Raw genomic sequence first — 12,262 nt, 5'->3', positions numbered from 1 at the left:
GCTGGTACACTCTTTATCACTAGCATCCTTTGTTATGATGTTTCTTTCATTCTCTTTCCTTTTTGTTGTATCAGATCATGTGTGTAAACGATCACGAGTATTTGCTTGTTTTCTTTTATGGTTTGAGTACTTTGTGGTCTCTTAATCTCATGTACTTTTTAGTAAATAATGCCAAGAACTAGTTCTTGACTGTATTTATTAGATTTAACCCCTGTTCGGGAATGCGCTAGGCGCTAATCGGGCGGTCGGGTTGGTCTTAGCGCCTAAAGAGAAAATCGGAGATTAATCAGAAATTATGCGGGGAGGAATTTTTAGATGGTTTACTATGTTATAAAACAGGTTAATCTTTAATTGTATATAACATTAATACATTTTCATGTTTAAGATTGTATAAAACACACAAATAGAATACATAAACTTAATATAGTGTAATGTTCATAAAAGTTATGAATATAAATGATATTTATAAAATTTTAGATCAAATAAACAAATAAAAATATTATTTAAAATAAAATAAAAATAAAAATAAAATAAAAAATAATAAAATAATAAAAAATAGATTAGGCGGCCGCCTAGGCCGCTAAGCGGTCATTTAGGCGGTCAAGGCGGAAAAGTTCAGATATCCGATTTTTTAAACCGATTTGGCATAAATCGGGACGGAAGAGTGACGCATAGCGCCTAGGCGGCCGCTTTTTAGAACAGGGGATTTAACTAGATATTTTATCCGAAAATCCGAACTACCTGATTTTTTTCTGAAACCCCTTAATTATCCAAAATTTCTACCCAAATTAACAGAAATTATAAAAAAAATTTGAAACCAAATTAGAACCTAAATCGAGAACCGAATGAATAATAGAATTTTTAAAATATTCTTAAAATATTAATGTGTTATTTTTTTTAAAAAATAAATAAATATTCTAAAAATACAATTTAGAACGAATTATCCAAATATTTTATTTAAAATATTATAAATTATTCTAATTACCCTATATTTTATCCAAAATATCTGAACTAATAAATATTTTCTAAAAACCCCAAATTATTTGAATTTTATGTAAATTAACAGAAATTTCTAAATATAGTTTATATATCTAAAATTATTAATTATAGATATCTTAAAAATACTATTTCTAAACTGAATTATCCTAATATTTTCTAAATGAAATATTTTCTGAAAGCTCTGATCAGTTGGATTTTACCCAAATCAACAAAAGTTATTCAAAAACCAGAACTAAACCAATAATTGAATGGATACCATTTAAGAAAATAGTTTATTACCTAAAAGCATGCAAGTATTAATTGTATTTAGTTTTAGATTAACCAAATATTCTACAGATACTATTTTTTTTATTCTCTTAACATTATTATATAAGTTAACCATCCAAAATCATGAAACTAATCTTTTTTTTAACGCTGGATAATTATGCTATTACAACTATGTGAAATATTACAGACAATTTTACAGCTGACAATATTACAACTATGTGAAATATTATAGACGATTTTACAGCCGACAATTCTACCTCCCGTATGAGGATTCACGCCTGACTGCATCACCTGAGCCGCCCTATGGGATTCATACTTGACGGTACTTCTTGCGCCATGCTGTAGATCTCTTGTAAGCATTAATGAACTCTTGGTCAAACCACTAGACCAAAGGGCTTCCACAGCTACACATGCTATTTATAAATCAAATTGATAGAAAATTTTATTTGAAATATTATAAATTATTCAAATTATCCGATATTTAATTTGAGAAACCCAAGCTGTCTTAATTTTTTTCTAAAACCCGATTTATCCAAAACAAATTGAAACAGAACCGAAACCAAAATTCCAGGTTCTATGAGATTTTATTTGTGCTTTGATATTTTTTTTGATAAATCATACATGAAAAAAGATTCTCTCTCTTCTTCGTTCTCTCACTATCATCTTTTACAGAGAGAGAGATGAGATGAACCTTTTCCTTTCGCCGGTTTGTTTCCGGCGCCTTTCAACTGGTTTCGGGTTCTCCTACCGGTCCCTGCTTCCGGAGACGCGCCTTCTCTTGGTGGTCTGTCGGCTCTGCCTCCGGCGTCCTTGCCTTCTCTTGCGGTGATGGACGTCCGGCTTTTGTCTCCGCGTCATTCTTCGTTGGTGTTGATGGCGGCTTTTCACCGGGGTTCTCCCGGTTTCTTTGATCGGCGCTTCTCTCAGCTTCATCGCTTAACCGTCTCTCCTTTCTCCTCTCCGATCGATCCCTCTTCCCTTGATTAGGATTGATTCATCTTCAAGCTTATTCTCATCTTTAAAGATGTCTGATATTCATGAAGGTAGATCGGAGGCTGTAGACTGGATTAAAGATGATTGATTCCAGTTTTGAAGCGTTGATCCGGTATGCGACTTTGTTCGTTGAAAAGATGGCTCTGTGTGAGCGATTCTTCATCATCGGTTTCCGCTGTCGGCGGATTCCGTCGTATCACCTCGTTTTCTCCGGAGGAAGCAAATTGCGCCTCGGCCTGACGCGTGTCCATTGATCGCCGGTCGATCGAATACGTGGTGGTGTTGCCACCTTGCCTTTCTTCTACGGTTTTTCTCTTTGGGCTTACGGTCCAGAGTCATTTGTAAAGTGTTGGTCTTTTTTGGGCCTTTATGTTTTAAAATTTGTTGGGTTTTGTCTTTTTAGGGCTTTGACCGTTTAATAAATTCCGGTTGAAAAAAAAAATATATATCTTTTTTGATACGGAAGGTAATAATGCGACGCACGTGTTTAGCACGTTTTATTTATAAAGTCTTATGTAGATCAGATCTTGACCGTCCATTTATATAAACTGCAACATACAGATAGATTAGAGAGAGAGAGAAAAAGAGAGCACTGAGGATCGCAGGGAGAAAATGGAGGAAGCAAAGGGACCAGTGAAGCACGTTCTGCTTGCTAAGTTCAAAGACGACGTAACCCAAGAAAAGATCGACGAACTTATCAAAGGTTACGCGAATCTCGTCAATCTCATTGAACCTATGAAAGCTTTCCAATGGTAACTTCTCTGCTTCTGTTTTGATTGTTATTGGTGTACTGTAGATCTAAATTGAATCTTTAGGGATTAATTTTATCATCTATCAATAATATGATTTTAGATAACGTTAAAACCAAACTGAATGAGTCTTGTCTTTACTGATTTTCATTGGTTCTGCCCTTTTTTTTTTGTTTGGGCAACTCATTGGTTTTGTCCTAAAAATTAAATTCATGTAATAAAAATAAAAATAATATTGTAGGGGAAAAGATGTGAGCATAGAGAATCTGCATCAAGGTTTCACACATATCTTTGAATCCACATTTGAGAGCAAAGAAGCTGTAGCTGAGTACGTTGCTCATCCTATTCACGTTGAGTTCGCCAACATGTTCCTAGGCAGCTTGGATAAAGTGTTGGTTATAGACTACAAGCCTACCTCTGTTTAGATTCATCATCTTGTGATCTATTTTTTTTTTTAAATAAAGTATGTTCCTTTTGAGGAATCATGGCCTTTTGTTTGCTTGTGTTGTTATAATGTTTCTGCCGATCTCTTTCTTTTTTGTTGTATCAGACAATGTGTGTTTTCTTTTATGGTTTGAGTACTTGTGGTTTCTTAATTTCTTATATTTTTAATCAATAATGCTAATAGAACAGCAAATAGGGAAGAAAATAGGTTCTTGATTGTGTCTATGTAATATACATGTATAACTGTTTGATGTAATCGCAAGCCCTTTCTTTAATCACATCATGTTGGAGATGACAAGAATAATGCCACAAACATTCTGAAAATCACCCGTGTCCTTCACAATTGAAGGATCAGCTTTGACGTTCGACAAGCCATCTTGACATGTTGTATAACCTTCCATAGCTGCTGAGACCTTGATGTTCAGCCCTGGACCATCTCCTGACGTTAGGCTCGTATTAGCTTCATCGAGACTGCTGATTGTATTCTTGTACTGCTCCACGCACGAGGTGTATCCTTTCTTCAAAGCAGGGTTAGTTTCTTTCGTGGCAAGAGACTGAATCTTCGTCAAAGCTATTGATGCGCTTGTTTGTGCAGAGCCGAGGGTGATCGTTGCAAGCGTTTTAATATCAGCACCTGAAATCTTTGGGTTTGATTTCATGTAGTTTGTGCAGAAGGATGGGTTTTTTGCTTTACCGCAGATTGCTTTTATGTCTGCAGGTTTTGCGTTTGAGGAACCAATCATTACAAAAAACATCAAACAAGATACAAGAACGTTGTTCACCATGTATGTTGTTGCCATCTTTGGTTCTTTTTGGTAAAATATTGTCCCTGAGGTTAAATATTTATAGACGCTTGCGATTGATTGCTTCCACTAGAACTATTAATACAATTTCTTGGACAGGATTGTTGTTGTATCTGATTCTTAGTTAAACCACAAGTTCTAAGGAATGATAGAGAAAAAGTTTGCTGTTTTTAGAAATAATGTTGAGATAAGTTATCTGACCACAAGTTCTAATATAAGACATTGCAATTTGACTATGAGTGTATGCATGGCTTTTAGGTTATAACACCAGAGTCAATGACATTTAACAGTTTATTCCATTAAATATATAGAATCAAAACGAGGAGATAAAATCGAAAACATGTTTCTTGTGACGCAAGAAAGGCCATTTTCTTGGATATAAAAGCCATACGTATGGACAAACAAATAAGTGTTGAGTGCATAATGGTTAATTGTCAAGAATATTTCTAGAGTAGTCCATTAAAGTACGTATATACGAGACTAGAATGAAGTTTTGAGTTCGTGTTAATACCGTAAACAACCGCAAAGACCATTACTTGTCGAAGCTTTACAGTTAAGCCACAAAGTTGTGGTGTTGATGGAGCGTTTTACTAAGCAATTCTATTGTCTCAACTAGAAAAAAATCTTCCCTTGGTCCTTGAAGAAGGTTCAACTACAGTTAGTGTGTGTTTCATTCGCATTTATCTGATGTATATTCGATACTGATAGTAATCACCGATAAATACAATCAATACAGATCCTCAATGAAATACAAAGCCATTGCATTCACTCTGATTTTAAGAGTCAAAATAAGATAATAAACTTCAATATGCGTTCAATTTATTACAACCTTTAGGATTGTCCAAAAAAAAGAGAAGAAAAGATAGAAATATTTGGGATATTCAAAGCAACAGCAGGAGTACTTCGATATGCTTTAGGTATGGGTTCACTCTCGTTTCCTAAACTCTTTTGGGACATTCAAAATAACCCTAAAAACTCGTTTAGCTTTGTCTATTGGTGTCACTTTCGTTTCCTCAACGCTTCTTGCCGAACTGCCCTCCGGTTCATAACTGTTAATTAAAAGCTCACACACAGTTAAAGAGAACCCATACCCGAAACATAATAATATATATATACCTTAAGCAGTGTTTTAAACATGCAGATTTTTCTTAAAAGAGAACAATCTTTGTGTGAGATTTAAGCATTCCGTTTTAAGAACAGAGTATATGAATCTATGAAGCTAAGATGCTGATATTTAATTAGTTTCTCAATAACTACTCTTCTCTATATGCATCCAATGCAATTACAAAGTATTTGAGTAAGATCATTAGAACAAAGAAAAACAAAAATGGAACTTAGTTAATATAATTGACTAACCTTCTTGTAGTTCGTTTCCTTTTGCTTTTGCGCGTACCCTTCCTTAAAATTTGAACCGGGTTTGGAACGTAATTCATGAGATGAGGCCATGATCCATCCATAGCCCCTTCATCATAAACAAGACTTTGTATATTCTTTCCAATAATTGAAATGCTGGTGCACTCTTCTTCACCATCATCATCAGGATCATCCTCATGATCAGGATCATCCTCATTATCAGGATCATCCTCATCATCAGGATCATCCTCATCATCAGGATCATCCTTGCCTGTACTACAACACACTGCCACTTTATGCTCCTCGTCAACCACGAAACTAACAACATTTAACAACACTACGTCCACTACCAAGAACTCGCTCCACGACACCTTTTTGGTGTCAATTGTATTGCTTACCCATATCTTCATCTCTGATGAATACACATGAAGATATTGATGTAACACCGAGAGTTGTTCGTCTCTAACAACTGACAGAACAGCTGTATCGTCATACTTATAATTAATGGAATCTTCAGTACCAACACTCTCATACGGAAGAGGGAGAAGCCCAAATCTCTCTCTAGTGAAATCAAAACTGAGTATGAACTGGTCGTCCTTCTTTTTAGCAACCCAGTAAGTGTTTCCTTTCACAGAGACGCCACGAGCAGATATTTCCCAATCGTGCTCATCAACATCTAAAACCCTCCATGAGTCAGACATGAAGTCATACAGTTCAAACTCAGAAACCGTACGCATCAGTTGCTTGTCGAAATAACGACAATACCTCAAGATCTTGTAGCTATTAACACAAGAAGACTTGCTGCCTTTGTATCCAAGAGCATATTCGAAACAGCCATGTCTTGTTCTAGGTTCGACATACCTAGTTTCACGGTTACTAGGGTTGCAAACCACGAGCATTTGTTTTCCCACCATAGTGCATAGCACTAACCCCTTGCAGTAGAAAATATCATGTATTTGTAAATCATTTGAATCTTGTAAAGATCCAAGTTTACCTCCGAACTCCATCACCGGATCAACGTTGTTATGGACTCCCTGGAGGTTGATGGTTGTTGAAAAAACATTAGTATTCAACAATAAGATGAACTCTCTTCCTGTTCGAGCCAAGTGTTTCTTGGAGAGTAGATCTTGGCGTACAGCGTACCATCTCTTGCAAGTAGTTTGCCATTGTGGTCGAGACTCTTTCGGAACACGGGCGAGTATCTTCTTTTCCTGATCAAATGGAAGGTCGGTTATCATCACCATCTTCTTCTAGTAGTGATTTCTGACCTAATATCTCTCCAGGCAGAAAGTATATAGGAGAAAGGATATAAACTAGGTGAACTTTTGTTTTGTTTTTTTGTTTGAACACCAAAACAAGGGTAACTAAAAGCTGTTTTTCATTGGGCTTCTATTGTATCTTAGTCGTATGATAATTGTTAAAGGTATTTTAGGGAAATGCATATTTTGTGGAAATTTCAAATCTAAATTATATCTTTCTTTTGGAGAAAAGATATCTATCTTAAAATACAAATTTATGGGAGACTAATTTCAAAAGAAATATGCTGAATAAAGTAAGGAATGATTATTTGTGAAACAGTGAATTCTTCTCATCAATTTATTTAGGCATATTTAGAAAAGGAAAGAAATATTTTTTTATACAAATGGTTTGTTGATAAAAGAATATTTTTTAAAAATTATTTGTTTCTTTTAAAATGTTTTTTTTTCATTCAACAAAAAGATGAGAATGGGAGGCGAGATAAGTTTAACGGTTGATATTTTCGATGTAGGCGGGAATGGGACTGAATGAACCGTTGGTAACACAAGGGGATTCAACTAGGTTTCTTTTCATGACATCATATCCGAACCCGATCTGAAAAACCCGAACCAAAATCCGAACCGAAGTATCAAAATACCCGAACGAGTATTAAATTAGTAGAGATTGGATATCCGAACCCGAACATATAATATCCAAACCTGAATGAATATTCTAAAATAACCGAACATATGAATACTTGACCCTATATTTCTAGTTTACTTCTCTAATTTAATTTAAAATATTTATACTGTTTCAACACATGGTTCAAAATCAAATAATATACATATAATTATGGACAAAATCATTTGTTACTCACTTAAAATACATATTAAGGTCTTGTTTCTTACATTAACAAAAGTTGCATCCAAATTTATAAACATACTAGCATTGAAAATAATGGTTTCAAACCGATGATGATGATGGTTTCTCACATAAGTAGGGATGAATAAAATACCAGAATCCGAAGAAGAAAACCGAATCCAAACCAAAAAATAGTACCAAACCCAAACCGAAATTAGTTTAATATGTGAACAACTAATATCACTGAAAACACCAAAAACTCGAATTACCTAATCATTCTTCATCAAAATATCCAAAAAATCAATTTTATGTTAATTTTAGGTAGTTTGACATACATTATTCAAATTTATATATTATTTTATTTATTGATTTTTGGAATTAAAAAATATATTTGGATTAAAAATAAATAAATAATTTAAATGGGTTATCCGAACCCGAAACCCAAAACAAACATGGAAAGATCAAAACCGAACCCGTACCAAAATTTTAAAATATCCAAATAGGTCTTAATCTCTAACCCCAAAAACCCAAAACCTCAGTAGATTCGAACCGAATCCGAACGGATACTTGAACGCCCACCCATTCACATAATCGTTAACAATGACTGCATTTTGATTTTTGACAAATCACTAATCGCTACAAGAAAACATAGAGATTCTGATGGCCGAAATCGTCAGAAATTCGTCGGAATAGACCGATTCCGACGAATTTCTGACGAACCAATTCGTCGGTATCATTTTGTCGGAAAAAAAGTATTCGTCAGAATTTCGTCAGACCTTCCGACGACTTTCTGACGAATACAGAGAAACGTCATTCTGACGAACTTCCGACGATATTCCGATGCGGACACACGAGACCAGAGTTCATCGGAAAAACTATATACCGACGGAGCACGTTCCTCGGACTATACCGATGAACGGAGTCCTCGGAAAATACCGACAGACTATGGTTCGTCGGAAGATACCGACGGACAATGGTTCGTCGGAATTTTTCGAGGAACCTGCTCCGTCGGTATTTTCCGACGAACCATAGTCCGTCGGTATAGTCCGACGCCCTCAATTCTTCGGAATATATCAATTTTAAATACGAATTAATTTTGCATTTTTTATATATTTTTTTATATTAAAAATTAATTAATAAATAAATAAAATCTGAAATTTAAAACTAATAATATTATAGAATTTAAATTCATACAAACCGAAATAGAAAAAAAAATTCAGAAAGTTTAAAATTCATACAAACCGAAATAGAAAAAAAAACATTCAGAAAGTTTTAAAAAGCAGAAAAAAGAACTCGAAGACATCAAACGATCTAGCTTCTGCATTATCTCGGCGTTGAACTTCTTCTGGGATGCCAGCTCAGCAAGGATAGTGGCATTCTCCAAACGGATAGTGGCATTCTCAGAAAGGATAGTGGTGTTCTGCTCCTCCAATGCTCCAATCCGTTCATCTTTGTCATGTAGCTCCTCGAGAATCATGGGATCGGCATACGGAGCTTGCGAAGAAGATGCCGGATACGAAGAAGCACGGCGGGCCAACCCAACTAAACGGCCTCCTTTCCTTTTAGGAACCGCCTACAAAAATATTTAAAGTTAGTAAATATGGACAAGTTAGTAATCGACATTATAAAAAAATATATTAATAAAAAAAATTACCTTTTCAACCATCTCATTTATTTGCAATAGGGACAAGTTGGTTGAAGCTCCCGTAGAATCGCCGTCATCAGAGAGAGGCTGAGATTGAGATGCTATTTCAGCTTCCACCAAATCAACGACACCTTTGATCACGAGGTCCTGAATTTGACCCGTCTTCTTGTTAGTGTGAGCCACCTTAATGAGTTGGAGACGATCAACGGGATTACCGTCATTTGCTTCGATCTAAAAAACTGCCATTATTAGCCAAGGAATATATAAAATATTTATTTAAAAAATATAAAGATAAATAATAATAAAAAACTTACAAGTTCATCCTGCTTAGTAGACATAGAGCAAGCGCCGAGGTTGTGCACATACATACCTTTCCCGCCACGATCGCTCTTCCGGTTCTTGGAGTTCCTAGAAGACGTCTCTGCAGTTTCTTCCTTCTCCCAATGAGCTATCAACTGCTCCCACACCGTCCCGTTGATGAACCGTGGCCTCTTGTTCTTCTGCCAAACTGTCTTCCACGCGTTCATCTGCTTCGTATAAGAGTCCATGGCCTTTTCGTTGAATTTCTTACGGACTGTTTTCGTGAGATCGGAGTGCTAGTTGATCTCTTGCTACAAAACAAACATAATTTAATAAGTAAATATATTAAAAAAAATGTAAATACTTTAAAAAAATGAAGAGTTACTACCGCAAACTGACGAAACCACAACTCTCGTTTGTCGGAAGGGATCACACTCCACTTTGAATATCCAAAACGGAGCATGGAGTACATCATCTGGTTGATGCTCCTGCTAATGCCATTTCTCGACTTGGTGAACCTTAAAAAAATACAAGTTAGCAAGTTAATTAACGAAAAAAAAGATAAGCTACAAATAAAAAAAATACTAACCAAGTGCTATGTCCTCGTCGTGGGTTGGGTTGGAGACCGGCGAGATGCTCTCGACCTGGTTGTTGAACCAATAGTTCAACTGGCATGACCCACGGATCCTGTTGAGCAGTAGCGGGAGGGGAAGCGGGAGCTGGAGCGGGAATATATGCGGGAACCGAATTTTGTTTGTGAGATGATCCCGATGCACGGGAACTGCTCACCGAACTACGTCGAAGACGGGCTGCGGGGCGGGGTTCATCCTCGGACCTAAAAAAAATTAATACATCAAAAATCCTTTCAAATCATTTCTATTTTTAATATTTTCATTTATATATTTACAAAAGGTTTTATAAACGTTTTTTAAAAAACTATTAAACCTTTTATTATACATAGTTTATTACTGGAAACTTATAAAAAATTATAAAAATTTTAAAAAATTTTATTATACATGATTTATATATATATATATATATATGTATACAAAATTATAAAAATTTATAAATATAGAAAAATGTTGTTAAATATTTTTAAAATTTTAAAAAACGTTTTATTATACATAGTTTATTACTGGAAACTTGAAAAACGTTTTTAAAAATCAAAAAACGTTTTAAAAATAGTAAAACGTTTTGAATTTTAACAAAAACCCAAAATAATTCGAAAAAAACTAAAACAACAATCCTAACTTATATATCCTAAACTATCCATTCAATCCTAAAATTTTCAATCAAACAACCTAAAATCCGAGATCTAACTTCCAAAACCCTAAACAATTGAGATAAAACAAGGTTGGGATGATTCTTACTTGATTTGGGGTTTGGGGAAGAGATATGAGGGTGAGAAGAGGATTCGCCGGTGATGGGAGCTCGAGAATGGTCGGAATCGCCGTGAAAGAAAGAGAAATCGCGGAGAGGATTGAGAGAGAGGCGGAGGCGGAAATAACGAAGAAGGAAGAAGAAGGGTAATTATATTTAACGTTTCCGACGGACACGGGTTCGTCAGTATTCCGTCGGGATAATTAAATATATACCAATTGGCGGTTCGCGAAAATTTTCACGCGGTTTGGTTTTCCCGGGTAAATTGAAATTCCAACGGAATTGGTGTCCGTCAGTATATTCCGACGGAATACTGACGACCTTTTCCGAAGGAATTCCGACGACTTAGTGTTTAGGGTGTTGATTACAAGTTTCTAAATGAAAAATCCAAATCTTTGATAATATATATAGTATTTGCATAAAGATTTAACAATAAAAATGTTTTTATAACACGATTTTACACAACAACATTTTTTGTAGTGTAAGATTAGATGCATATGATTGTATAAGTATATGAGTGTTAAGATGAGATGTTATGAAAACAATGATATGCATACATAAATATTTTAATGAGTTGTTATATTTGAACGGTTGCGATCTAATACTATACTAAACACTTATTATGTGTTATTTTCATAGTTTTGGCATCTAAATTTATAGATTTTTATGTTTGAAATTTTTAGAAACACATGTCCTCGGTAATTCGTCGGAATATTCCGACGACATTTCCAAACTTCAATGAAACCTTTTGTCGTCGCTATGTCGTCGGTATTTTGCGAGGGATTTCCGACGGACCAATAAAAAAAAAAAACTAATCAGAATCTTCAGAATCTTCATCAAACTCCCCAACCTCGGCTTCTGGCTCCGAATGTACAACAACATCAAGTCCAAACACAGTCAAATTCTCATTGAGTTCAACATTTGCCAAATCTTCAACTGCCTGGGCGTTGCTGGTAGACTCTGGTTGCAATGGTTCATCATCATCAGAAGTTCCATCCACTCGTCCTCTTGGGTTGATTTGCGTTACAGTAACCCATAGATCGTCTCTGTACGTCACCCGAGGGTAACTGATGTAGCACACCTATACATATCAATTATACACGTATTAGTAAAATATATAACATTAATTAATTATATTGGTAAAATATTATGAATAGATTGACATACCTGATCAGCTTGCGAACCAAGAATGAAGGGATCATAATATTGAAGTTTCCGCCGCGAATGAACTG

At 35.2% G+C, this 12,262-nt stretch overlaps 3 protein-coding genes across 3 annotated transcripts; 1 reads left to right on the top strand and 2 right to left on the bottom strand.

Annotated features, from left to right (window-relative positions):
- The first annotated feature begins 2,775 nt into the window (after positions 1-2,775).
- LOC106397046 (stress-response A/B barrel domain-containing protein HS1-like) lies at positions 2,776-3,604 on the top strand. The gene is made up of 2 exons (XM_013837587.3): positions 2,776-3,011; positions 3,250-3,604. Exons 1-2 carry the CDS (start codon positions 2,872-2,874, stop codon positions 3,431-3,433), a joined length of 324 nt encoding a protein of 107 aa, XP_013693041.1. The 5' UTR covers positions 2,776-2,871; the 3' UTR covers positions 3,434-3,604.
- Positions 3,605-3,645: 41 nt separating this feature from the next.
- Positions 3,646-4,303, bottom strand: LOC106454958 (pectinesterase inhibitor 2-like). Its single transcript, XM_013897030.3, has one exon. The coding sequence runs from the start codon at positions 4,250-4,252 to the stop codon at positions 3,728-3,730; it is 525 nt and encodes a 174-aa protein (XP_013752484.2). The 5' UTR covers positions 4,253-4,303; the 3' UTR covers positions 3,646-3,727.
- LOC106397043 (F-box/kelch-repeat protein At3g17530-like) lies at positions 4,299-8,930 on the bottom strand. The gene is made up of 2 exons (XM_048744348.1): positions 5,612-8,930; positions 4,299-5,304 (listed from the first exon to the last, which is right to left on the bottom strand). Exons 1-2 carry the CDS (start codon positions 6,850-6,852, stop codon positions 5,181-5,183), a joined length of 1,365 nt encoding a protein of 454 aa, XP_048600305.1. The 5' UTR covers positions 6,853-8,930; the 3' UTR covers positions 4,299-5,180.
- Positions 8,931-12,262: the final 3,332 nt, after the last annotated feature.

Source organism: Brassica napus, chromosome C1, assembly GCF_020379485.1.
Source record: "Brassica napus cultivar Da-Ae chromosome C1, Da-Ae, whole genome shotgun sequence".
NCBI classification, from domain to species: domain Eukaryota; kingdom Viridiplantae; phylum Streptophyta; class Magnoliopsida; order Brassicales; family Brassicaceae; genus Brassica; species Brassica napus.
This window is presented reverse-complemented; position numbering and strand designations above follow the sequence as displayed.

Excerpts from the sequence above, each read along its gene's own strand:
- LOC106397046 (XM_013837587.3), top strand. The coding sequence starts at position 2,872 with ATGGAGGAAGCAAAGGGACCAGTGAAGCACGTTCTGCTTGCTAAGTTC. Across the intron at positions 3,012-3,249 it reads CCTATGAAAGCTTTCCAATG|GGGAAAAGATGTGAGCATAG; the intron begins GTAACTTCTCTG and ends ATAATATTGTAG.
- LOC106454958 (XM_013897030.3), bottom strand. The coding sequence starts at position 4,252 with ATGGCAACAACATACATGGTGAACAACGTTCTTGTATCTTGTTTGATG.
- LOC106397043 (XM_048744348.1), bottom strand. The coding sequence starts at position 6,852 with ATGGTGATGATAACCGACCTTCCATTTGATCAGGAAAAGAAGATACTC. Across the intron at positions 5,305-5,611 it reads AGGAAACGAACTACAAGAAG|TTATGAACCGGAGGGCAGTT; the intron begins GTTAGTCAATTA and ends TTTAATTAACAG.